This window comes from Macaca fascicularis, chromosome 20 (genome assembly GCF_037993035.2).
Source record: "Macaca fascicularis isolate 582-1 chromosome 20, T2T-MFA8v1.1".
Taxonomy (NCBI): Eukaryota; Metazoa; Chordata; class Mammalia; order Primates; family Cercopithecidae; genus Macaca; species Macaca fascicularis.
In genome coordinates, this window is record NC_088394.1 from 29978003 (window position 1) to 30004341 (window position 26339).

Below are 26339 nucleotides of genomic sequence, written 5' to 3' on the forward strand. Positions count from 1 at the left end.
GATTTCTTAAACCCAGCCTTCAGCCATTTCCCCAAATTATTCTAAATGTTTCCAAGACATTTCAGAAGCATTCTCTGGTGGGGATTATTTCCAATTGTGAAGAGTACTAGAAGGATGAGAATCAAAAGGAATCTTTCTTCTATTGCAGAAGAGTCAGTCTCCAGGATCTCAAAGGCCTAGGGAAGCTGCTTGAGTTGTGAGGTCCATGGAGGTGCATGGTCTTTGGAGTCAGACAAAGTTGATCCTGAGTTTCAGTCCAGCCCCTTAGTAGGCCCTAAGGACTCCCGCGGTGCTATCACAAGCAGTGCTGCCTTTGGGAGCTCCTAACCTCCTGCCTTTTCTCCCTTCAGTGTGGGAAAGGGGTTTGGTCAGCCAGTGGTGTCAGCAGCCCCACCCCATACCCATTATCTACACCTAATCTGGTGGCAGGGAGGCCACAGAGTGCAGCAATTGGAACTGGGTGTGAGGGTGAGAGGCAGCAGGGCCCCAGGCCGAGTCAAGCGCATAGAATCCTGATTGTCAGCAATCAGGGATCTTTCTGCTTTGGGGAGGGAAGTATTTGTTCCACGCGTCTCACTGAATAAGGCACAGCGCCTAAACTGTCCCAACTGGGAGTTTAACCAAGCTAGATGGGGGCCTAGGGCCCTGGCCCAGTCTGACACCCACCTCCTCTCCCACCTTCTACTCAGCGGGAAGACTAGGAGAATCCGAAAGCAGAGGTGCTGCAGCGCCACTAGCTCCAAGACTCCAGAAAAACAGGGATAGGGCATTCTGGCAGGTCAAGGCGGACAGAATACTTGAGCTCAGGAGTTGGAGAACTGACTAGTAACCTGTAGCCCCAGCTACTTGGGAGGCTAAGGTGGAAGGATCGCTTGAGCTCAGGAGATCGAGACGAGCCTGGGCAACATGGTGAAACCTTATCTCTACAAAAAATACAAAAATCAGCCGGGCATGGTCGCATGTTCCTGTAGTTCCAGCTACTCAGGTGGCTGAGGTGGGAAGATTGCTTTAGCCCGGGAGGCTGCAGTGAGTCATGATTGCACACTGCACCAGCGTGGGCAATAGAGTGAGACCCTGTCTCAAAACAAAAACAAAAACCAGAGGAGGAGTCCATGGCCACTGAGCCTGAGCCAGCAGGGCCCAGAGGAACTGAGCTCCCAGCCCTGTCGCTGCCAAGGACCCTTCTTCCCTGAGCTTGAAGGGATTGAGAAGGAGAGACAGACGGACAGTCAGCGGGCCCCTTGCCAGTGATGCAGACTCCAGGAGACGGGGGCAGAGTTGTAGATTAGAAGAAGAGGCCAGCCCCTCTTCCACGTTCCACCACTGCCCGCAACATCCTCCTGGGACCCCAGCCTGCATGCCCCTATAAGATGCTTTTGTACTGGTTCAGTGTATGTATCATGCAAAGGCCTAATTGAAAACACGTGAATGAAGTGTACAGTCTTCTGTTCCCAGCTGAGGGGCCCCCTCCCACGGTGGCGTTAGCAGTGGGGTACAGTGTGGTACGGGATGAGGGTCTTTCTTGCTTTAAAGGTGTCTAAATGTACTTCTTAATTAGCTAATAAGATGTCTTATACAAGCAGAACCAGGTAAGGGAAAGAGCAAGTGCATTTCAAGTCGCAGCTCACCCCTTAATTAGCTGTAATACCCGCGGCAGGCGGCCCCACCTCAATGAGCCAGTCTCCCTTTCAAAAAAATAAAAAATAAAAATAAAAGAACCCACTAGTAATGAGGGGGCGGGGCATGGAGCTTTATCCAATCAGAGGCGCTGGAATGGAAACCATCCAATCAGGAGTGAAGCCGGAGAGCAGGGGCGGCTTCCGGGATTTGGCGGGGGCCTTTGTCGGCTCCAGTTAGAGGTCGGGTCTCCTCATCACGGCCTTGAGTCTTTAGTTCTGGGAGGCCCAGGCAGCTTCACGTTCTGAGAATAAACAGTCTGTGTTGTTCTGTGACCTGCAGGCACTGGGAGATCCGTAGCTAAGACGCCAGAGCATCCCGGAAGCTGGGAAATGGTGAGTGTGGGGGTCGGGGGTCCCCAGAGTGGGGAAGGGGGTGGTCGGAAGCGGCCAGAACCCGCTGTAGGGGCACCCGGGCCTCCCCGCAGTCAGCTCCGGGGTCTGGTCCCCGAGTCCCAGCGGGCGCAGCTCGGCCCTCGGTCTCCTCCGCTGCAAGATGGCCGCCAGGCCGGCAGCCGGGACCCCTCGCGTCCTGTCCCGTCCCGTCCCGACCCCGCAGAGCGACCTCGGCCCTGGCCAGAGCCCTCTCTGGGCGGCTCCGCGCCGCAGCCCCGCGTCTCCCCCAGATTGTGCGGTGAGGACGGGAGCGTCTCTGGGGAGACCCAGGTTCGGTGTGTGGTTCGTGTGTGGGGAGAAACTGTGCCCCGTGGGGTCCTCAGTCACTCCTTTCTCCTATTAAGAATTAAAGGGAGTCACTGTTAAAACGTTGAAGAATTTGAGCAAATAGCGATTTGTGACGTGGGAAACCTGCAGTCCTGGTTTGTGGTTCGGAGGTCCCCACAGGGGCTTGAAGGAAATGTTTTTTATAAGGTGCATGAGTAAGCGGACCAAATTAACCGATGGGTTACAGTTCTGTAGTTGCCTTATTTAGACTATGCAGGTGGAGGTGAATTGGAGCTTTGTGGTTCGTTAAGTCTGAATTTTGTTTTCCCCTAAAGTTGTAATTTACAAGAAATGCATGAGTTTGGTTTTGGTTTTTCTTCCTAGAAACCTGGGGCACTATAACCACTTCCGTATAATCGCCTGCTCGTTAATCATCTTAACACTGCCCAGGGGAACTGGTTTTCCCCTGCGGTTTCCTAACGTGTGTGGCACGCAGAGTCTCAAATCCACCACTGTGTTCTCCCAGTCTAACGGGGCTTGCAGTAAAATATTAAATTTCCAGTTCCTTCCCGACATTTCCAAAGGCTAACTTCCCCTCTCCAATTCACAACATTATTAACTACTGGTCATTTACTGTACATTTCATATAGAGTATTTTATTCATTAATCATGATTTCACAGAGCAGTGGATGACACTTTTTTAAAGATTTGTGTTATTTTGGTATACATTTCACATGAGAAGAAAGAGAGAATAAAAAAGTCCCTGACACTCCACTGCAAAAAAATATTTGTGCCTCTTTTTCATTCATCTTCCCTAGGCACAGATACGTTATCAGAAAGAATGTCTTTTGACTTGAGGTTTTGCACAGGGCCCTGTATAGCCACTCTCTATCCAATCTTTTCCTGTTCCTGAATTTCAGTACTGTCTGGGATGACTCAAGATGCCCACAGTGGCCATTTCTCCTGAAATGTTTAGTGACTGTCAGCCCCAGGTCACCTCCTTGTTAGAGGATGGCCCAAGGTATCGAAGTGTAGCCCCCCAGGGGAGCAGCTGGATGCCCTGGGGCTGAGAGAAATCTCCTGGGACATCCTTAACCTAAAAAGATAACCCTTTGGGACTTAAGAATTTTATTTCTTCAAAGCTAGTTTTCATCCCTTGGAGACACATTGCTGGTCAGCCAGTTGTTTGCTGGTATTGAGAGTAAACAGTCACAAATGATTCCTGCCCCCAGATTCATTCAGATTTGTGAAGGGAGAAAAACTCCCAAAGGACCAAAAAACAAAAACCCCACCGCAGTGAGGTGCTGCAAACTCGGCTGCAGTGCGTGGGGGCACAGTGCAGGATCTCCTGGGAGGATGGTCCCTGAGCATTTTAATGAGCAGTATTGGGGTAGGAGAATGTCCCAGATGATACCGTGACCCGACTTGACACTTGAGCCAGTTATGTCTTGTGTTTCAATCAGCATTACCACTCCCTGAGTCTGCTGCCTTAGAAAGATTTGTTCATTTATTTCTACTTCAGTTTTTCAATTAGTGTAAATTTCATCAGTAGAGCTTGAAAGATAAAAAGCATTTCCAAGGCCGTGAAAGGTGGATTTCAGAAAATTAAAATATCAAGTCATATAATTCATTGTTAAAAATTCTTACTATCTTTTTTTTCAGCTGAGTGAGTGTAGTAAGTTTCTCAGGTTTGTTCTTTTTTTGAGAGTAATTTAAAACAATCTCAGGGCTCACCTTTTGGAAATGCTGCCAGGGAAAAGAAATGGAGAAAATCTTTCTTTCATTATTGGCTGTAGAAAGTGAATACATTTTCACAACAATGTGTGGTAGATTAATTGGTGAATTACATAGTTTCGTCAAAACATCAGTTTCTTTTTTTTTTGTAGGGTGAAGAAGTTATGACAGTGGATATCTTTGTTCTTTATCCTCTTGTCTGGATGTTGAGTTTATTTTTTATTTTTTGCTTTTTGGAGACAGGATCTCCCCTCTGTCACCCAGACTGAAGTGCAGTGGTGTGGTTACAGCTCACTCAACCTCCTGGGCTCAAGTGATTCTCCTACCTCAGCCTTCCTAGTTCCTAGTAGCTGGGACTTACAGGGGTGCTCCACCATGGCTGGCTATTTTGTTTTTTCTTTTTGTAGAGATGTGGGTCTCACTGTATTGCCCCCAGAGTGGTCTCAAACTCCTGGGCTCAAGCGATCCTCCTGCCTTGGCCTCCCAAAGTGCTGGGATAACAGACATGAGCCACCATGCCTGGCCTTGGATGTGCGGCTTTAATGCCGAACTTAGCACCTGCTAGAATTGTTTATATATATTTACTAAATGATCTGTTATCATGGAAATAAGTGGCCTATTTATTGTCTGAAAGGGATAGATACTTTTGTATTTTCTGTTGAGGTATAAATTATAAAGGCGTTTCAGTTTCCTTTATTCTATAAACGCTGTTTGAGTAGTTTTGCTTTCTTCAAACACTGGGCATTTTCTCATTGAATACTAATTGAATAACCCTGACTGGGAAGCAGAAGCCTGAGCTCGGTGAGTGCAAACTAACCCAGTCTTGAGCCTGCAAGAAGAGGTCACTGAAGCCCAGTTAGTTCTTCCAGGGGAGTTTCCCCTGCACATGTCCCAGCCTGCTCACCCCAATCATGGAAGAAGCCCTTTATACTGAGAAGCTACAGAGCCCTGGAAAGCTGAAAGCTGAAAATCCACAGAAAGAGGCAGTTAGGGTTGGGAGGCTCTTTCTGAGGATAGAAATTGTTGTCCTGGTTTTGGTTTTTCTCCCTGGAAACCCAGGGCACTACAACCACTTCCATATAATCGCCTACTCATTAATCATTTTAACACTGCCCTTGACAACTGGTTTTCCCCCTGTGTTTTCCTAATATTTGGCACGCAGAGTCTCAAATCTCTGCCACACTGTGTTCCCCCAGATTAACTTGAGGCTTGCAGTAAAATATTAAGTTTCCAGTTCCTTCCCCACATTTTACTTGATTTTGTCAAATAAAACCAATTCAGGTTTAGGTAAGAAGTTCCTTAATTCTCAAGGAGTATTGCAACAGGGGGAAAGCACCAGCTGTAAGATCTTTGTGGATCTCAAAGGTTAGGCAGACAAAGACTTGCTTTCACAGGGAGGAGCAAACAAGCTCAGAAGGCAGGAGGGGAAGGGCAGGATTAAGATGCCAATATCAGATTCTAGATCAGAGCATATTTCACTCTGATGTCAGCCTGTTCTTAGGAGGGGCTTAGGGAGGTGTTGAATGTTGACCAGGCTGTGGGTGTGTCAAAGTCCAGCAACTTGGAGAAAAATATAAAGTTTGGTTGAGTAGTTTATTCTGAACACTGAAGACAGAACTGTTCAGCTGAGTCAGAAGGGGAATTTGGAGAGTCTGTGGCTTTGTGATGACTAAATCAGGGAGCATCATCGAAGTCATAATAGGGTGGTTTTTGCAGTAAGCTGTTCTTGGAGAACACAGAAGATGGGGGATTTCTTTAATCACAGCTATTTACTAGGTTACTATTCCTATCTTTTCCCACTGTTTTTTTTTTTTTTTTTTTTGCCCTGTATGTATTTATCTCATTTGGCTGTTCTGAACTGTATCCTTATGATAACCTGATAAACATAAGTAAAGCGATTTGCTGAGTTATTTGAATAGATCTTTGAAATGATTGAACTTAAGGATAGGGTTATGGGTGCCCTCGATTTACAGGCAGTAGCTTGGAAGTATAGATAGTGCCCCAGGCATTGTGACTGGCATCTGAAGTGGGGGCAGTGTTGTGGAACAGAGCCCAGAACTTGTGGGGCCTGTGCTGACTCTGCGTGGTGTCAGAATTAAGTTGTTGGCACTCAGTTGATGTTGGAGGATTGGTTGGTGTTCAGCAAACTCTACACATTTGGTGTCAGAAGACAGACCTCACAGAGGCCTGGGTTGAAGAGAGACTCCCAAGTGTCTGGGGGAAGGGAGGCTCTGTTCTGCACACAGGTTGTCCCACTGTGCATTGTCCTTTGATTCCAGGTCTCCTGCTAGGGTGAGAGGGGACTGAAGACTGAGAGGAAAGGCGTTCTGAGAAGAGACCCCCTCCCCCACCCAGCTGCTACTACATGATTCCCACCCACTCCTGAACATACCAACTAGGCATTGGCATGTCCCCGTCCCTCCCAGGAGAAGGCTTGACCGTCAGGAATTACATCCGTAGCACCTTTGCTTCCAGTTTCCTGCCAAAAACCCACTCAAGTGCCTGAGGACTCCTGGCTTGTTGTAAGCCTAGACACTGAATCCGTAGCAGCGGCCTCGTTTCTCCATCAAACTAGGCTTGTGGACCATCCAATCATAATCTCATCTGCCTGCATGGACCCAGGAATATGTCAGAGCATAGCCCCACCTGGGCCAGTATCTGTAGCACAAACCAGTCCTTCCACCAACTTGGTACTACCCTCTGCTCATGGCTCGATAGCACCTTCCTCTGTTCTGCCTTTTACTTCCCCACAAGCCCCTTCTTTATGTGTACCCAGTGTTCCCCACCCCACAGGTGCCTGAATCCAGCACCTATTGGAACTCAGATGTCCATGAGCTCAAGACCATGGCCCTAGGCTTGGCTGTTGTAAGAGCAAATACAAATTAGAAATATATATAAGACTTAATCCTTCTTGAAAATAAGGAAAGAAATTTTTCTTTTTTTTTTACTTTAGAAAACTTTCATATGTAAATTATTTTTCTGTTTTACAATCTGTCTAAATCACTCTAACAGCTAAATAGGTCATTTGTCAGTCTTTTTGACTCACTACTGCCTTTCTCTAAATGTAAATAGCAAAGAAGATAGAGCCGTATCCCACAGTTTCTCTAGGAGAGCAGGCATCTGGCTCCAAGTTGCAAATCTGCCTGTCACGAAGACATGAAGTTTATTTTTCCTTTGACTGTAGCCAATTAAAAACCACAGATGGCCTCCCAATTCCCAGGTGAATTTAGAATGAACTCTATCTGACGAATGGTGCTGTCAGGTCTTCTATTGAGGACTAATTATGGTGGCTTTTCACCAGTGGGTGTTTTTCTAATCTCTTAGCAGGTTGCCTATCATGTCCTTTACATTCTGGGCTAATTATGTCACAAAAGAGTTTTCTTTCTTTTCTACCACTATGGATAGTTTTTCTGGGGTTGGAGATGATTTTATGATTTTCTTCTTCATTATATTTTTCAAACGTTGCCCAGAATTACCATACAGAATATAAACCTGTAAGGTGCCTGTAAGACTTCACTCCAGAGGGTCCTTTCCCTCTTTGATTTCTGTTCACAACCCACAATTGTGCAGCACAGTGCCCACTACTCCCAAAATCTGCAGGCAGAATGGTCTCTCTGCTTACTTGGAATCTTCAGTCCCTTCTAGAACCGTTTGGCTACATTTCTACAAAAATAAGTTCACAGGGCATCAGTCAGTTAGCCATTCCAGCTCTGTCTTTCCATGCCCCTGGCATCTTCAGACCTGAAACTGATTCAAAGACCATGGGGCCTGGAAACCAACCAGGCACACACACATGCATGGAGTAGGCCTGAGAATCTCAACATTCCCCTCATCCTCTTGCCCAAATGCCCATGAATGTGCAGAAGGCGCATGCCACTTCCCTGCCCCTCCAACACCTAAATATGCAGCTGTGAATTCTGAACCCAGGTCCTGGGGTTCTCCAGGATGTGTGAGAGCAGCCTTCCTGAGGGGCTGTCTCCTCTAGTTTTCTTCACAGCAATACCCAAGAATGCAGAGCCAGGTTGATCCCACCTGGAGTCTGCACATAAAGGCTGGTCTCCACCTGGGATCCACGAGACAGGGCCAGACTTTGGACTCAGGATATATAGAAAATCCAGGGAACGTTTTCTTCATTGTGAGAGATCAACATGGACTTTGTATAAACAGAATTTCGTGGCAGAATCTGTAAGTGTAAAGCAGCACCTTAGCAGAGGGAGGGAGCCATGAGTGAAGCTGCGCCTACCTGTGAGCTGTGTTACTGGAGTAGGGTAATCTTGTCCTTTCTTGTACCTAAGAGTTAGCTGATCAGGTATAGGTAATAACATATCTGGATCCTGGATCTGTGGCCCTACGATGACAACTCAATTTTCTATTCTGGTTCCACAAGGACAACTTGAGTCTTTCCTGCCTGAATCACTATTAGGTTTTCATCACACAGTTACAGGGACTATCTCACCAGCACCTAGGGGTCCTTGAGACACTTGGTTATATCCTGTGCAGGCAGGGGACAGGCTGACAATGGGCTAATCTTGCTTCTGTCTCAGAGGGAGAGGAATGAGTCATCAGGGTTTGTTTCTCTTTTAACAGAAGGAATCTCCTTATTTGGTATCCAAGTGGGAGTTGCTCCAGTTTTCTAATGTGTGGGTGAAATACAAGGAGGAGGCCTGGAGACTCATACTGATAGGTAAACCAATTGCTTCCATTTCATATGGCCACTAGGAAAACAGATGCAGCAGCCATAGTCCCTACCATCCAGGAACTTTCAGTCTAGAGCAGATGGATAATGGTTGAATTCAACATCATGTGGTCAGGAGCAAGAACAGAGGTGTACAGGGAACTTGGACTTGGTTTGGGACACTGCCCTTATGTTGACGTTGTGAGTTCTGATGTCACCACCTGAAGGGCCACCCATGGACAAAAGAGTTGTTATTATAATGATTATTTATATTGCTTTTTTCTTGTTAAAGATAATTATGTAGCTACTAATATAATTTTCCTAGAAAGCCCTATGCGTTTTGGTTAAATTGTTTGTTGTTGCATGTTACAAAATAGAATGAAGCTTAAACTATTAAAACAAGGCAACCCATGGGAGTCAAGTTCTTGTTGGTCAGGCTTAGGAAAGACAACTGAAAATAAAGCAGCAATGTAGAGACGAGAAGTATAGCCCAGCCCCTGCCCCAGCCCTGCCCAAATCCATGCCCAAATTCATCCTCTTCTGAGCCTGGTCCAGGTCTGCCCCTACCTTGGAGCCTCCCCTCATAGAACTGACTAGAGGAGATCAGACTTCAGGGTGGCTGCTGCTGCCATCTTTTCAGAGGTGGTGCTCACAATTTCCCCAAACCCAAAAGCAGATAAATGGGAGTAAAGGACTCACTTTTTCAAAATTATTTGAAAATTAAATTTTTTTCTTATTGAAACCAGTACCTCTAGAAACATTCCACCTGGCAACCTCTTTTTCATTTCTGCAGATCCAGTAGTTGCTCTACAAGTTGTAACAAAGTCAGTGTAAAGATATAAAGAGAATAATGAGAAATTCTTTTTCTTCTTCTTTTTTTTTTTTTTTTTTTTTTTGAGACTGAATCTCACTCTGTTGCCCAGGCTGGAATAGTGTCGCAATCTCAGCTTACACAACCTCTGCCTTCCTGGTTCAGGTGATTCTCTGCCTTAGCCTCCCGAGTAACTGGGATTACAGGTGTGCCACCATGCCCAGCTGATTTTTGTATTTTTAGTAGAGACAGGGTTTCACAATGTTGACCAGGCTGGTCTTGAACTCCTGACCTCAAATGATCCACCCACCTTGGCCTCACAGAGTGCTGGGATTACAGGCGTGAGCCACCACGCCCAGTGGAGAAATTCTTCCGAACTAAACTTGACCCCTTCCTTTCTGTATCCCTCCCATCTGTCTATAGTTAGCTTTTATAGTGATAGGGAAACAAGAAGAAATAGAAAGGCTGGGCCATTATCTAAATCCTGCTGGGAATTATGGGATACTCAGGAGTCACATCCCAGAGGTTTATGTGGCTTAACTGGCACCATGTGATGTTCCCAGCACAGTGTATACTGTGAGCACTTAGTACAAGCTCAGTAAACACTGCTTTAATGCATGTCTCCATGTTGTTTTCCAAATGCTGACTTAGACCTACTGTCTTCTCTAGTCTCTGTATCTGTAGACTTTAAATGGCTGGCAAAGGATGTGATCTTTCAGGACAGTGATTGGTGGTCCTCGCTGTGAACGAAAAGTTTTTTTTTTTTTTTTTTTTTTTAAGACGGAGTCTCGCTCTGTCACCCAGGCTGGAGTGCAGTGGCGCGATCTTGGCTCACTGCAAGCTCCGCCTGCTGGATTCACGCCATTCTCCTGCCTCAGCCTCCCGAGTAGCTGGAACTACAGGCGCCCGCTACCACACCCGGCTAATTTTTTGTATTTTTAGTAGAGACGGGCTTTCACCGTGTTAGCCAGGATAGTCTCTATCTCCTGACCTTGTGATCCGCCCATCTCGGCCTTCCAAAGTGCTAGGATTATAGGCGTGAGCCACCGCGCCGGGCCCAAAAAGTATTTTTGTTGTGATTAGAGTATTGGGTGTAAGGGACTCTGCTGTGTCTGCTTCCTTTAGCTGAGTGCTATTGATATTGGGTCTAGGAGGAGCAACATCAGCACTGACAGGGGACTTGTTAAAGAAGCCAGTTCATGGAAACTTTTCAAACCTGCAGAATCACATTACTTACAGGGGGCCCAGAATACTAAATGATATGTATGCGTATTGAACCTTGAGAGGCAATGCTTAGCTAAGTGATTCTCAGCCCCCGCTTCTAAGTAGGGTCACATGGCCAGTTTGAAGAACTGTGGTCACCTGTATCTTCCCCCACAGATTTTTTTTATGATTATATTATGCTTTACTTTTCCCCTCCACCCATATCACAGCAATGATTATGGGCCTGTCTGTGCGTCAGCACTGATACCAACTTGTCTTATTACAGATAATGCTAACTTCATTTACTTGGTTCAGGTGCCCTCTGCCAGAATCCTTCACTATAATCATTTTACTCTTTGTCTTTAATGAGTATCTAGGAGGGAGGATTGACTGAGTGTGTGTATAAACCATCACATTTAATCCAGAGACTCCCATTTCTTTTTGGTTTCCCTGTGTTTGTAGCTTTCTTTGCAGAGTGAAGGCTCTCACATTTGTTGACAGGAGATAACAGCTTTTAAGACTGGAAGTTCTGAAGCAGGTCTCAGTATTGTAGGTTTCCATTTTATTTCATCTCATGTCACAAGCATATGCTTATTTATCTTTATATTTTCAGAGGAAGAATAAGAATTAACATATAACAAATATATCTATTGTCTTAAAATTCTAAAATATATAATAGCACATAGAATAAACATAACAAAAACTTGAAAAAAAATACCAGACTCAGAAACAAGAGCTTTTACTTTATTTCGTTGTATGTATTGGTCTTTATAAAGTTTTGTTAAAAACACACAAAAAAGGCATCATCACAAAGAGTTTTATAGTTTTTATACAATTTAAAACATTTTTAAATTTTATTTACACAGAGATATTCTCTTACTTTTAATATGTATATAGTTACCATTTCTCTGTGTATATGTGTGTGTGCACACGCGTGCGCACACGCACATAAGATGAAAGCATTATTTGGTCACTATTGTGTGGCTGCTTTCTTGTTTTCATTACTCAGTTACGAAATCTTCTCTGAACATTGTTAAGGTTGTCTCTGTATATTGACCGGTATATCCCTTTGAGATAAATTCTAAATCAGATAAACTGAGGCAAAATACAAACTTTACTATGTAGCAAATATTTGGAAAATAATTCTTATATAAGAGGAAGAATATTTTTCTCATAGATTATTATTTTTTATTATTATACTTTAAGTTCTAGGGTACATGTGCACAACGTGCAGGTTTGTTACATATGTATACATGTGCCATGTTGGTGTGCTGCACCCACTAACTCGTCATTTACATTAGGTATATCTCCTAATGCTATCCCTCCCCCCTCCCCACTCCCCACAATAGGCCCCGGTGTGTGATGTTTCCCTTCCTGTGTCCGAGTGATCTCATTGTTCAGTTCCCACCTATGAGTGAAAACATGTGGTGTTTGGTTTTCTGTTCTTGCGATAGTTTGCTGAGAATGATGGTTTCCAGCTGCATCCATGTCTCTGCAAAGGACACGAACTCATCCTTTTTTATGGCTGCATAGTATTCCATGGTGTGTATGTGCCACATTTTCTTAATCCAGTCTGTCACTGATGGACATTTGGGTTGATTCCAAGTCTTTGCTATTGTGAATAGTGCCGCAATAAGCATACGTGTGCATGTGTCTTTATAGCAGCATGATTTATAATCCTTTGGGTATATCCCCAGTAATGGGATGGCTGGGTCAAATGGTATTTCTGGTTCTAGATCCTTGAGGGATCGCCACACTGTTTTACACAATGGATGAACTAGTTTACAATCCCACCAGCAGTGTAAAAGTGTTCCTATTTCTCCACATCCTCTCCAGCACCTGTTGTTTCCTGACTTTTTAATGATCGCCATTCTAACTGGTGTGAGATGGTATCTCATTGTGGTTTTGATTTGCATTTCTCTGATGGTGAGTGACGATGAGCATTTTTTCTTGTGTCTGTTGGCTGTATGAATGTCTTATTTTGAGAAGGGTCTGTTCATATCCTTTGCCCACTTTTTGATGGGGTTGTTTTTTTCTTACAAATTTGTTTGAGTTCTTTGTAGGTTCTGGATATTAGTCCTTTGTCAGATGAGTAGATTGCAAAAATTTTTTCCCATTCTGTAGGTTGTCTGTTCACTCTGATGGTAGTTTCTTTTGCTGTGCAGAGGCTCTTTAGTTTAATTAGATCCCATTTGTCAATTTTGGCTTTTGTTGCTGTTGCTTTTGGTGTTTTAGACATGAAGTCCTTGCCCATGCCTATGTCCTGAATGGTATTACCTAGGTTTTCTTCTAGGGTTTTTATGGTATTAGGTCTAACATTTAAGTCTCTAATCCATCTTGAATTAATTTTCATACAAGGAGTAAGGAAAGGATCCAGTTTCAGCTTTCTATTTATGGCTAGCCAATTTTCCCAGCACTATTTATTAAATAGGTAATCCTTTCCCCATTTCTTGTTTCTCTCAGGTTTGTCAAAGATCAGATGGCTGTAGATGTGTGGTATTATTTCTGAGGGCTCTGTTCTGTTCCATGGTCTATATCTCTGTTTTGGTACTAGTACCATGTTGTTTTGGTTACTGTAGCCTTGTAGTATAGTTTGAAGTCAGGTAGCGTGATGCCTCCAGCTTTGTTCTTTTGGCTTAGGATTGTCTTGGCAATGTGGGGTCTTTTTTGGTTCCCTATGAACTTTAAAGCAGTTTTTTCCTATTCTGTGAAGAAACTCACTGATAGCTTGATGGGAATGGCATTGAATCTATAAATTACCTTGGGCAGTATGGCTATTTTCACAATATTGATTCTTCCTATCCATGAGCATGGTATGTTCTTCCATTTATTTGTGTCCTCTTTTATTTTACTGAGCAGTGGTTTGTAGTTCTCCTTGAAGAGGTCCTTTACATCCCTTGTAAGTTGGATTCCTAGGTATTTTATTCTCTTTGAAGGTATTGTGAATGGGAGTTCATTCATGATTTGGCTCTCTGTTTGTCTGTTATTGATGTATAAGAATGCTTGTGATTTTTGCACGTTGATTTTGTATCCTGAGACTTTGCTGAAGTTGCTTATCAGCTTAAGGAGATTTTGGACTGAGACGATGGGGTTTTCTAAATATACAATCATGTCATCTGCAAAGAGGGACAATTTGACTTTTTCTTTTCCTAACTGAATACCCTTGATTTCTTTCTCTTGCCCGATTGCCCTAGTCAGAACTTCCAACACTATGTTGAATAGGAGTGGTGAGAGAGGGCGTCCTGTCTTGTGCCAGTTTTCAAAGGGAATGCTTCTAGTTTTTGTCCCTTTAGTATGATATTGGCTGTGGGTTTGTCATAAATAGGTCTTATTATTTTGAGATACATTCCATCAATACCGAATTTATTGAGAGTTTTTAGCATGAAGGGCTGTTGAATTTTGTGAAAGGCCTTTTCTGCATCTATTGAGATAATCATGTGGTTTTTGTCTTTGGTTCTGTTTATATGCTGGATTACGTTTATTGATTTGCGTATGTTGAACCAGCCTTGCATCCCAGGGATGAAGCCCACTTAATCATGGTGGATACGCTTTTTGATGTGCTGCTGGATTTGTTTTGCCAGTATTTTATTGAGGATTTTTGCATTGATGTTTATCAGGGATATTGGTCTAAAATTCTCTTTTTTTGTTGTGTCTCTGCCAGGCTTTGGTATCAGGATGATGTTGGCCTCATAAAATGAGTTAGGGAGGATTCCCTCTTTTTCTATTGATTGGAATAGTTTCAGAAGGAATGGTACCAACTCCTCCTTGTACCTCTGGTAGAATTCGGCTATGAATCTTTCTGGTCCTGGACTTTTTTTGTTTGGTAGGCTATTGATTATTGCCTCAATTTCAGAACCTGCTATTGGTCTATTCAGGGATTCAACTTCTTCCTGGTTTAGTCTTGGGAGAGTGTAAGTGTCCAGGAAATTATCCATTTCTTCTAGGTTTTCTAGTTGATTTGCATAGAGGTGTTTATAGTATTCTCTGATGGTAGTTTGTATTTCTATGGGGTCGGTGGTGACATCCCCTTTATCATTTTTTATTGCATCTATTTGATTCTTCTCTCTTTTCTTCTTTGTTAGTCTTGCTAGCGGTCGTTCAATTTTGTTGATCTTTTCAAAAAACCAGCTCCTGGATTCACTGATTTTTTTGGAGGGTTTTTTTTGTGTCTCTATCTCCTTCAGTTCTGCTCTGATCTTAGTTATTTCTTACCTTCTGCTGGCTTTTGAATGTGTTTGCTCTTGCTTCTTTAGTTCTTTTAATTGTGATGTTAGGGTGCCAATTTTAGATCTTTCCTGCTTTCTCTTGTGGGCACTCAGTGCTATACATTTCCCTCTACACACTGCTTTAAATGTGTCCCAGAGATTCTGGTATGTTGTATCTTTGTTCTCATTGGTTTCAAAGAACATCTTGATTTCTGCCTTCATTTCATTATGTACCCAGTGTCATTCAGGAGCAGGTTGTTCAGTTTCCATGTAGTTGAGCGGTTTTGATTGAGTTTCTTAGTCCTCAGTTCTAGTTTGATTGCACTGTGGTCTGAGAGATAGTTTGTTATAATTTCTGTTCTTTTACATTTGCCGAGGAGTGCTTTACTTCCAACTATGTGGTCAATTTTGGAATAAGTGCGATGTGTTGCTGAGAAGAATGTATATTCTGTTGATTTGGGGTGGAGAGTTCTGTAGATGTCTATTACGTTCGCTTGGTGCAGAGTTGAGTTCAATTCCTAGATATCCTTGCTAACTTTCTGTCTCATTGATCTGTCTAATGTTGACAGTGGGGTGTTGAAGTCTCCCATGATTATTGTATGGGAGTGTAAGTCTCTTTGTAACTCTCTAAGGACATGCTTTATGAATCTGGGTGCTCCTGTACTGGGTGCATATATATTTAGGATAGTTAGCTCTTCCTGATGAATTGATCCCTTTACCATTATGTAATGGCCTTCTTTGTCTCTTTTGATCTTTGTTCGTTTAAAGTCTGTTTTATCAGAAGCTAGGATTGCAACCTCTGCTTTCTTTTTGTTTTCTATTTGCTTGGTAAATCTTCCTCCATCCCTTTATTTTGAGCCTATGTGTGTCTCTGCATGTGAGATGGGTCTCCTGAATACAGCAAACTGATGGGTCTTGACTCTATCCAATTTGCCAGTCTGTGTCTTTTAAATGGACCATTTAGTCCATTTACATTTAAGGTTAAGATTGTTATGTGTGAACTTGATCCTATCATTATGATATTAGCTGGTTATTTTGCTTGTTAGTTGGTGCAGTTTCTTCCTAGCATCGATGGTCTTTACATTTTGGCATGTTTTTGCAATGGCTGGTACCAGTCGTTCTTTCCATGTTTAGTGCTTCCTTCAGGATCTCTTGTAGGGCAGGCCTGGTGGTGACAAAATCTCTCAGCATTTGCTTGTCTGTAAAGGATTTTATTTCTCCTTCACTTATGAAACTTAGTTTGACTGGATATGAAATTCTGGGTTGAAAATTCTTTTCTTTAAGAATGTTGAATATTGGCCCCCACTCTCTTCTGGCTTGGAGAGTTTCTGCTGAGAGATCTGCTGTTAGTCTGATGGGCTTCCCTTTGTGGGTAACCCGACCTTTCTCTCTGGCTGCCCTTAACATTTTTTCCTTCATTTCAACTTTGTTGAATCTGCCAATTATGTGGCTTGGCGTTCCTCTTGTCGAGGAGTATCTTTGTGGCGTTCTCTGTATTTCCTGAATTTGAATGTTGGCCTGCCTTACTAGCTTGGGGAAGTTCTCTTGGATGATATCCTGCAGAGTGTTTTCCAACTTGGTTCCCTTTTCCCCGTCACTTTCAGGCACACCTATCAGACGTAGATTTGGTCTTTTCACATAATCCCATATTTCTTGGAGGCTTTGTTCATTTCGTTTTACTCTTTTTTCTCTACACTTCTCTTCTCGCTTCATTTCATTCATTTGATCTTCAATCACTGATACTCCTCCTTCCAGTTGATCAAGTGGGTTACTGAAGCTTGTGCATTTGTCATGTAGTTCTCGTGTCATGGTTTTCATCTCTGTCAGTTCTTTTAAGGTCTTCTCTGCATTGATTATTCTAGTTATTCATTCATCCCTTCTTTTTTTTTAAGGTTTTTAGTTTCTTTGCGCTGGGTACATAGTTCCTCCTTTAGCTCTGAGAAGTTTGATAGACTGAAGCCTAAGCCGCCTTCTCTCAACTCTTCAAAGTCATTCTCCATCCAGCTTTGTTCCGTTGCTGATGATGAGCTGCGTTCCTTTGGAGGGGGAAATGTGCTCTGATTTTTTGAATTTCCAGCTTTTCTGCCCTGCTTTTTCCCCATCTTTGTGGTTTTATCTGCCTTTGGTCTTTGATGATGGTGACGTACTGATGGGGTTTTGGTGTGGGTGTCCTTTCTGTTTGTTAGCTTTCCTTCTAACAGTCAGGACCCTCAGCTGCAGGTCTGTTGGAGTTTGTTTGAGGTCCATTCCAGACCCTGTTTGCATGTGTATCAGCCGCGCAGGCTGCAGAAGATAGAATATTGCTGAACAGTGAGTGTTGCTGTCTGATTCTTGCTCTGGAAGCTTTGTCTCAGGGGTGTACCCAGCTGTATGAGGTGTGAGGTGTCGGTCTGCACCTAGTGGGGAATGTCTTCGAGTTAGGCTACTCAGGGGTCAGGGACCCACTTGAGCAGGCAGTCTGTCCATTCTCAGATCTCAGCTTCCATGCTGGGAGAACCACTGCTCTCTTCAAAGCTGTCAGACAGGGACTTTTACATCTGCAGAGGTTTCTGCTGCTTTTTGTTTAGCTATGCCCTGTCCCCAGAGGTGGAGTCTACAGAGGCAGGCAGGCCTCCTTGAGCTGTGGTGGGCTTCACCCAATTCGAGCTTCCCAGTGGTTTTGTTTACCTACTTAAGCCTCAGCAATGGTGGGCGCCCCTCCCCCAGCCTCGCTGCCACCTTGCAGTTAGATCTCAGACTGCTGTGCTAGCAATGAGGGAGGCTCCTTGGGTTTGGGACCCTCTGGGCCAGGTGTGGGATATAATCTCCTGGTGTGCCGTTTGCTAAGACCCTTGGTAAAGCACAGTATTTGGGTGGGAGTGACCCGATTTTCCAGGTGTTGTGTGTCTCAATTTCCCTTGGCTAGGAAAAGGAATTCCTTTCCCCCTTGCACTTCCCCGGGGGGCGATGCCTCGCCCTGCTTTATCTCTTGCTGGTTGGGCTGCACTCGCGGACCAGCATCGACTGTCTGACACGCCCCAGTGAGATGAACCCGGTACCTCAGTTGAAAATGCAGAAATCACCCATCTTCTGTGTCGCTCATGCTGTGAGCTGGAAGCTTGAGCTGTTCCTATTCGGCCATCTTGGCTCTCATAGATTACTTATTGGATTCTGTATATGTAAACAACTGTTAGTATGACATTGGATATACAGTATATGTTCAAAAAGGATTACTACCATTCTAGCTGTTGTAACTTGTAAATTTCATAAAATTCTCAGTTTCACATCATGCCTGAATTCTTTCCTCAGTGTTCAACCTCTATGCTATTCAAAAGTGGGTTCTGGGCCTGAAGCATTAACACTACCGGTGAACTTGTTAGACATGCAGACACTCAGCCAGCCGTGTTGGCTCATGCCTGTAGCCTTAGCTACTCAGGAGGCAGAGACAGGAGGATCACCTGAGCCCAGGAGGTTGAGGCTGCAGTAAGCTAAGATTCTACCACTGCACTCCAGCCTGGGTGGCAGAGTGAGACCCTGTGTCAAAATTAAAAATTAAAAAATATAGAAATGCAGAAACTCAAAACCTGGATCTACTGAATCAGACTCTGCATTTGAAGATCTCCAGTTTATTGTATACAATTTGAGAAGTATGCCTCTCAGTCACCATGACTTTTCCATCTGAGAGTTATACACAGCTGATTCTGGATGATGTAAATATAGCACCCAAAAATGTATATTCCTGTGTTGATGCCTTAGTTTTATATTTTACATTTGATATAAATATCTACACTAGTTTTGTGAATTTTATGTTATTCTCTTTCCACAGAGTTTGAGACTACATTAGAAAATATTACTGTGTTAAAAATGATCTTACTGAATAACTCAGGTCACTCATATAAGTCAGAACCAATAACTGTCATTTCATCTTGAGACAAAGAACTCTGCCATGGCCACATGGTCAGTGTATTGTTTATTTTTATTTCAGGGACTGTTGACATTCAGGGATGTGGCCGTAGAATTCTCTCTGGAGGAGTGGGAACACCTGGAACCAGCTCAGAAGACTTTGTATCAGGATGTGATGTTAGAAAACTACAGAAACCTGGTCTCTCTGGGTAAGGATAACTTACCTTCAGAATATCTAATAACTAAGAATTTTATTTCTTTTCTTTTCAGAATGTCCCTTGGGATCTTGTGCTTTGTATGAGGTAGTTTCAGATTCTTGTTTTCGGGAAAAAAATAGGGGTTTTGTTGATGCAGAAAAAATTTCATAATGTTTGATTTTGACATTTGCCTTTTTATTTGAGGTGATGTACAAGTTTCACTCTAGTTGTGATTCTAGAAATTGGTTGACATAAACTATTGTTGCTTACACTTTAAAATCCAATTTTTTGGTTTTTGATTCAGTCAGATTTGCAAGAGAAGCTCAGGATCCCCAAATTTTAAATGCTTCCTAAATATTGTAAAGAAGCTGGTAGGAAACAGTATTTTGATAAATACTTTCCAAGAATCTTCTATAATGTCTTCTTTTTTCTACTGAGCACAGTACTCACTTAGAAATTAATCCTGTCCTGTGGGGCCAAAAAAAAAGTATAAAAATAAAAAATAAAAAGAACTCTCAGTAAGAGTCATGTGAATTTTTCCAATGAAACAGGTCTTCTTGTCTCTAAACCGGACCTGATCACCTTTTTGGAGCAAAGGAAAGAGCCCTGGAATGTGAAGCGTGAGGAGACAGTAGCCGTCCAGCCAGGTAGGTGGGAGCGAATAAAGTAGATGACATGGTTGAGAGGTCCAGTGGTCAAGAAAGAACCAGACCTTGAAGTGTGGATTGGAAAGCTCTCCAATGGAAATGATTTTTGAGACGCCTGGGTTCTTTCCCTTGCTGTCACAGAGGGACATCTTCGTCACATGCTCTTAAATTATCTGATGATTCTCCTTCCTCTTCTGTGATCCACCATCATATTCACAGTGACAGCCAAAGTGCTCCCCTTGGCCTGTGAGGACCTGTGTGATCTGACTGTTCTTCCATTGATTTGGGGGCTCTGAGAAAGTCTGTGCATGTTTCTACCTCTATGTGAAACCACATCTAAAGTTCTGGTTTTGCTTCATGTCAGAAGTGTGTGAGGGGAGTGATGGACAGTGAAATTTTTTTTCAGAAGTCCCAGGAATTCTGTGGTTAGATGTCACATATTTTCTGATATATTAATTTTTAATCCTATTGTGGTTTCCGAGGTGATCCCACAGAAATTAAGATGCAGTAATTTTATCAAAATACAAAACATCTTTCCAAATCTAAGAAAATCTAATCATGTTTCACTTCAACTTTTCATTTTTCCTTGCCTGAGCTAAGATGAGAAATTTAAACTCTATAGGCACAAATTCCACAAATGTTAAATAGTTTAATGTGTATTACTTATTATGTAGAATTATTATCTAAATTTTTGTCTATGGGGAGCTTATAACATTGTCCATTATATAATAAACTCTAAACTGTTGCCTCATATCTTAATAACTATCATTCTTTAATTTTGTCTGGTTCAGTATGAAACTTACTGAGAATATGTCCTTTAGTTCCTTTTTTTTCCTTCTAGACATATGATTCTTTCCACAAATATAAATGGTATCTATTTCAAATTTTGATGATTTGACATACATACACATTGTGTAATGACTAAGACAGCAAAGTTAATTACCACATCAGTCACCTCACATTAGATGCCAATTTTTGTGTGTATGATGAGAACTCTTAAGATATACACTGTTAACAAATCTCAAGTATACTATAGTGCCGGGGTCTATAGTTCTGGTCTGTGGCCTGTGAGGAATCTGATCACACAGCAGGAGGTGACCATTCAGCCAGGGAGCATTACTGCCTGATCTCTGCCTCCTCTCAGATCAGCAGCAGCATTTGATTCTCATAGGAGTGTGAACCCTATTGTGAACTGTGCATGCAAAAGATCTAGGTTGTGTGCTTTTTATGAAAATCTATCTAATGCCTGATGATGTGAGGTAAAACACCTTCATTCCAAAACCACCCCCGACTGGACCTCCATCTGCAGAAAAATTGTCTTCCATAAAACTGGTCCCTGCTGCCAAAAAGGTTGGGGACTACTACTATAGAGTATCATTAACTATATTTACAATGCTGTACATTAGATATTCAGAATTTATCTTATAAATGAAAGTTTGTACTTTTTACCATGATGTCCACCTTGTTTATTCATCCATGTTGTCAGAAATTGCAGGAGTACCTTCTTCATTATGTCTGAATAATATTCTATATATTGTGAATAATTGGCTGTGAACATAGGGGTACAGATATATCTTTGACATATGATTTTATTTCCTTTGGTTAAACAATTAGAAGTAGGATCGAAGGTTCATATAATACTTGTATTGTTAATTTTTTTGAGGTGCCTGCATGCCATTTTTCATAATGGCTGAATCAATTTACATTTCCACTGACAGTATCCAAGGGTTTTCTTTTCTCCATGCTCTCTTATTATTAATATTAATATTTCTTGACTCTGACAGCAGTCATTCTAACAAGTGTGAATATTTATTGACTTTGACAGCAGTTGTTCTAACAAGTGTGAGGTGATAGCTCATTGAGGTTTTACTTGCATTTTCCTGATGAATAATAACATTGAGAACCTTTTTATAAACCTGTTTGCCACTTCCATGTCATATTTTAAGAAATTTCTACTTGAGTGCTTTGCAAATTAATTTTTTTTTTTTTTTTTTGCTATCGAATTATGTGAGATTCTTAATATTTTGGATATAAAACTCTTATCAGATCTATTTTCTCCCAATCCCTGGGTTGCTTTTTCATGTTCTGTGTTTCTTTGCTGTGCACACACTTTTTTGTTTAATTTAATGCTACTTGCTTTTATTTTTTGCTTTTTGTTGCTTGTGATTTTTTGATGTGATAGCCAGAAAAATTACTGCCAAGGCCAGTGTCAAAGAGATTGTTCCTTATGCTTTGTTCTAGAAGTTATACAGTTTCTAGTTTTGTATTTAAGTGTTAATCCTTTTGAGTTAATTTTTGTACATGGTATAAGTATTCAGTTTTATTCTTTTGCATATGACTACTTGTTTTCAGCATTATTTGTTGAAGAAACTATACTTCCCCTTTGTGTATCTTGGTGCCCTTGTCAAAGTATTAGTTGACTGTATACACATGGGTTTCTTTCTGGTTTTTGTATTCTATTCCATTGGTCTATGTGTCTGTTTTTACGTCAGTACCATAGCCTTGATTAGTATAGCTGTGTAATAGTTTGAAATGAAGAAGTGTGATGCCTCTAGCTTTATTCTTCTTTTTCAAGATTGCATTGGCTGTTTGGAGTTATTTGTGATTCCATAGAAGTTTTATAATTTTTTCTATTTCTGTGAAAAATGCCATTAAAATGTTAATACAGATTTCATTGGATCTGTGAATCACTTTGTGAAGTATGGACATTTTAGCAATATTATTTTTTCCAATCCATGAAGAAGGGATATTTTTCCATTTGTGTCTTTTTCAATTACTTTCATCAGTGTTTTATAGATTTTGCTGGACAGATCTTTCACTTCCTGTGTTCAATGAAGTTATAAAATTTTCAAAAATTTTTTGATACTATTATAAATAAGATTTTTTTGTAACTTTTTTCTCAGATAGTTTATTGTTAGTATATGGAAATGCAACTAATTTTTGTATATTTTTGTGGCCTCAACTTTACTGAATGGATATATTAGCTCTATTTTTTGTTTGTTTGTTTGGTATAGTCTTTATGGTTTTCTGTATTTTAAAATCATTTCATCTGTAAACAGTGAGAATTTTACTTCTTTATTCCTGATTTGAATGCCTTTTTGTTTCTTTTTCTTACCTAATTGTTCTGGCTTGATTTCTCACTACTATGTCGAATAGAAGTGTTGAGATTGGGCATCCCTGTCTTGTTTCTGATACTAGAGGAAACTTTCAGCATTTCACTGTTTACTCTGTTGAGATGGATACTTTTGTATGTATGCTGTTTGGAGTTTTTATTATGAAAATGTATTTACTTTCGTCATAGACTTTTAATAAATTTTTTGAGACGATTATATGATTTTCATTTTTTTTGTTATTGTGGTATATCATTTAAATTATGTATGTTAAAACATTCTTGCATCTCAGGGATAAATCCTACTTGATAATGATGTCTGATCCTTTTAATGTGTTTTTGAATTTGGTATCTAGTATTTTGTTGAGAATTTTTGCTTGTATCTTTATAAGGAATATTGTTTTGTTCCTTTTTTGTAGTGTCCTTCCTTACTGGCTTCAGTATGAGATGTTGGTGGCCTCATAGAATGAGTTTGAAAGTGCTTTTTTCTTTCAGTTTTTTGGAAGAGTTTGGGAAGTGTTGACATTGCTTCTTTAAATGTTTGGTGCGGTTTACCCATGAAGTCATTTGGTCATGGGCTTTTTTTTTTTTAATTGGGAGATTTCTGAGTACTTCTGTCTTCTTTCTCATTATTAGTCTTTTGGGTGTTTCCGTTTCTTCACAGTGTGGTGTTCTTTCTGAGAATCAATTTCTTCCAAGTTATCTTTTGTTGTTATGTAATTGTTCATAATAGTTTATTTTTTCTCTTTCTGTGATACTAGCTGGAAGGACTACTTTTTCATTAATAACTTTTTGAGTCCCCTGTCTTTTTTTCCCTTGGATAATCTAGGAAAAGTTTGTTCATTTTTTTTTTTTTAAAGACTCAACTCTTAGTTTTTTGATATTTTTTATTTTTCTGGTCTCTATTTTCTTTTTGCTCTAATCCTTATTATTTCCATAATTATGCCAATATTGGGATTATTTTGTTCTTCTTGATCAAGCTCCTTGTGGATTACAGTTAGATTGCTTAAGATCTTTGTTTTCCTTATTGTAGAACTTTATCACTTTATACTTCTGTCTTAGAACTGCTTTTGTTACATCTCAGAAGTTTTGGTTTCTTGGCGTTTCCAATTTCATTTGTATCAAGATAATTTTTTATTTCCCTTTTGATTTCATGGTTGTTCAGAAGCATGTTGTTTAATGTCAACACTGTATTAGTCCATTCTATAAAGAAAGGAGATTTAATTGGCCTACAATTCTGCAGGCTGTACAGAAGCATGGCACCAGCATCTGCTTGGCTTCTGGCGAGGGCCTCAGGAAGTTTGCAATCAGGGGAACTGGGAAAGGAAGAACAGGCAGTCACATGGCAAGAGCAGGAGCACGGGACTGAGTTGGGAGGTGCTCACACTTTTAAGCAACCAGATCTCGTAAGATCTGGGACAGATCCAAAGAATACTTGAGGGATCTGCCCCTATTATTCAAACACCCCATATTAGGTTCCACCTTCAACATTGGGGATTACTTTTCAATGTGAGTTTTGTGGTGGGAGACAAAACATTCGCACTGTATCACACACATTTGTGAGCTTTCTAGTTTTCTTCCTGCTGTTGATTTTCTAGTTTTACACCATTGTGATAAAAAACTTGATATAATTTTAATCTTAAATTAAAAAAACTTGTTTTCTATTTTTGGTTTAACATATGATCTATCCTGGAGAATATCCCACGTATTCTTGAGAACAATGTGTATTCTCATACTGTTTGATAAAATATTGTCTATTTAGTTTATAGTGTTCAGGTGAACTCTTTTTTTTATTAGTTTTCTCTCTAAATATTCCATGCTTTGTTGTAAGTAGGACATTGAAATTCCCTGTTACTGCATTTTATTTTCTCACCACAGGTATGTTAATGTTTGCTTTGTATATTTGGGTGCTCCAGTGTTGGGTGCATACATAATTTTAATTTCTATATCCTCTTAACAGATTAACTTCTTTATCATCATGTAGTGAACTCCTTTCCTCTTGTGACAGATTTTTGCATGTAAGTCTGTTTTGTCTAATATAACCAACAACCACTCCTGACTCTTGGTGGTGGTTTGCATGCAATATGGTTTCTATTCTTTAAGTTTATGTTTGTCCTTAATTCAAAAGTGAATCTCTTGTAAGCAGCATACTGTTAGTTTAAAAAATTCATTTAGCCACTCTGTTTATTCTGGTCTGTTTTGTTTTCTATAATGGAATACCATAGATTGGCTAATTTATAAACAATGGAAGTTTATTTGGCTCATGATTCCAGGAGCTTGGAAGGCAAAGAAAATGACACTGTTATCTGGTGAAAGCATTTTTGCAGCATAATAACATGGCCAAAGACCTGAGGGAGAAGAAAGCTCCCTTTTACAACAGAGTCACTTTTGTGATAACTAACACACTCCCATAAGGACATGAATTAATTCATCAGGGCTGAGTCCCAGTGGCCTAACCGCTTCTTAAAGATCCCACCTTTTAATTCCATCACAATGGCTATTAAATTTTACCCTAAAATTTTGGAGGTGACATTCAGTCTATACCAGTATCTGTTTATTGGATAATTTAATCTCTTTATATGTAAAGTAATTATTGATACATAAGGACTCACTATTATAGTTTTGTTGTTTTCTGTTTTATAGTTTCTTTTTTTCTCATGCTGTCTTCTGTTAATTTTTGGATTTGTTTTTGTTGTTTCTATGTTTTGATGGCTTTTTCCATTTGTGTATCTACTACAGTTTTTTCCTAGAGGTTATCATGAGACTTAGATAAAATATCTTATATTTGTAAAGGTCTAGTTTAAGATGATAACAATTTAACATCTATCCGTGGAAAAAAACTCAACAGTTTTTCTCCCTTTCACACATTTTTTACTATATATATTATACTTTGTAACTTTTTATACTTTGTATTCATTAACAAATTATTGTAGCTATACTTATTTTAATGCTTTTATTTTGTAGCTTTTATATGAGAGTTAAAAATGATTTGTACACTAGTGTTACAGTATTAGTGTATTCTGAATTTCACTGTGTATTTACCATTTCCAGTAACATTTATACTTTTCACTTTTTTTGTGTTTTTCATTAGCATTTGATATGGTTTGGCTGTGTCCCCACCCAAATCTCATCTTGAATTGTAGCTCTCACAATTCCCACGTGTTGTGGGAGGGACCCAGTGGGAGGTAATTGAATGATGGGGCACGTCTTTCCTGTGCTATTCTCATGATAGTGAATAAGTCTCACGAGATCTGATGGTTTTATAAAGGAGAGTTTCCTGCACAAGCTCTCTTCTCTTGTCTGCTGCCATGTGAGATATGCCTTTCACCTTCCACTGTGATTGTGAGGCCTCCAGCCACGTGGAACTGTGAGTCCACTAAACCTGTTTCTTTTGTAAATTGCCCAGTCTTGGCTGTGTCTTTATCAGCAGTTATGAAAACAGACCAATACAGTAAATTGGTACCAGTAGAGTGAGGTGCTGCTGAAAAGATACCTGAAAATGTGGAAGCCCTTTTGAAACTGGGTAGTAGGCAGAGG

At 40.9% G+C, this 26339-nt stretch overlaps 1 protein-coding gene across 7 annotated transcripts in view; it reads left to right on the top strand.

Moving 5' to 3' along the window:
* Positions 1-1809: 1809 nt before the first annotated feature.
* ZNF267 (zinc finger protein 267) overlaps positions 1810-26339 on the top strand; it is a 43475-nt gene continuing 18945 nt past the window's right edge. Inside the window, exons 1-6 of one of the 7 annotated variants that reach the window (XM_074026994.1) lie at positions 1810-1859; positions 1960-2012; positions 6353-7293; positions 8661-8757; positions 18932-19058; positions 19598-19693. In XM_074026994.1, the coding sequence (XP_073883095.1) occupies positions 19025-19058; positions 19598-19693 (130 nt within the window). In that variant the 5' untranslated portion in view covers positions 1810-1859; positions 1960-2012; positions 6353-7293; positions 8661-8757; positions 18932-19024. Of the gene's footprint in view, positions 2013-6352; positions 7294-8660; positions 8758-18931; positions 19059-19597; positions 19694-26339 lie in introns of all 7 variants that reach the window. The other 6 variants (XM_074026995.1, XM_065537466.1, XM_065537468.1 and 3 more) reach the window with 6 other exon arrangements.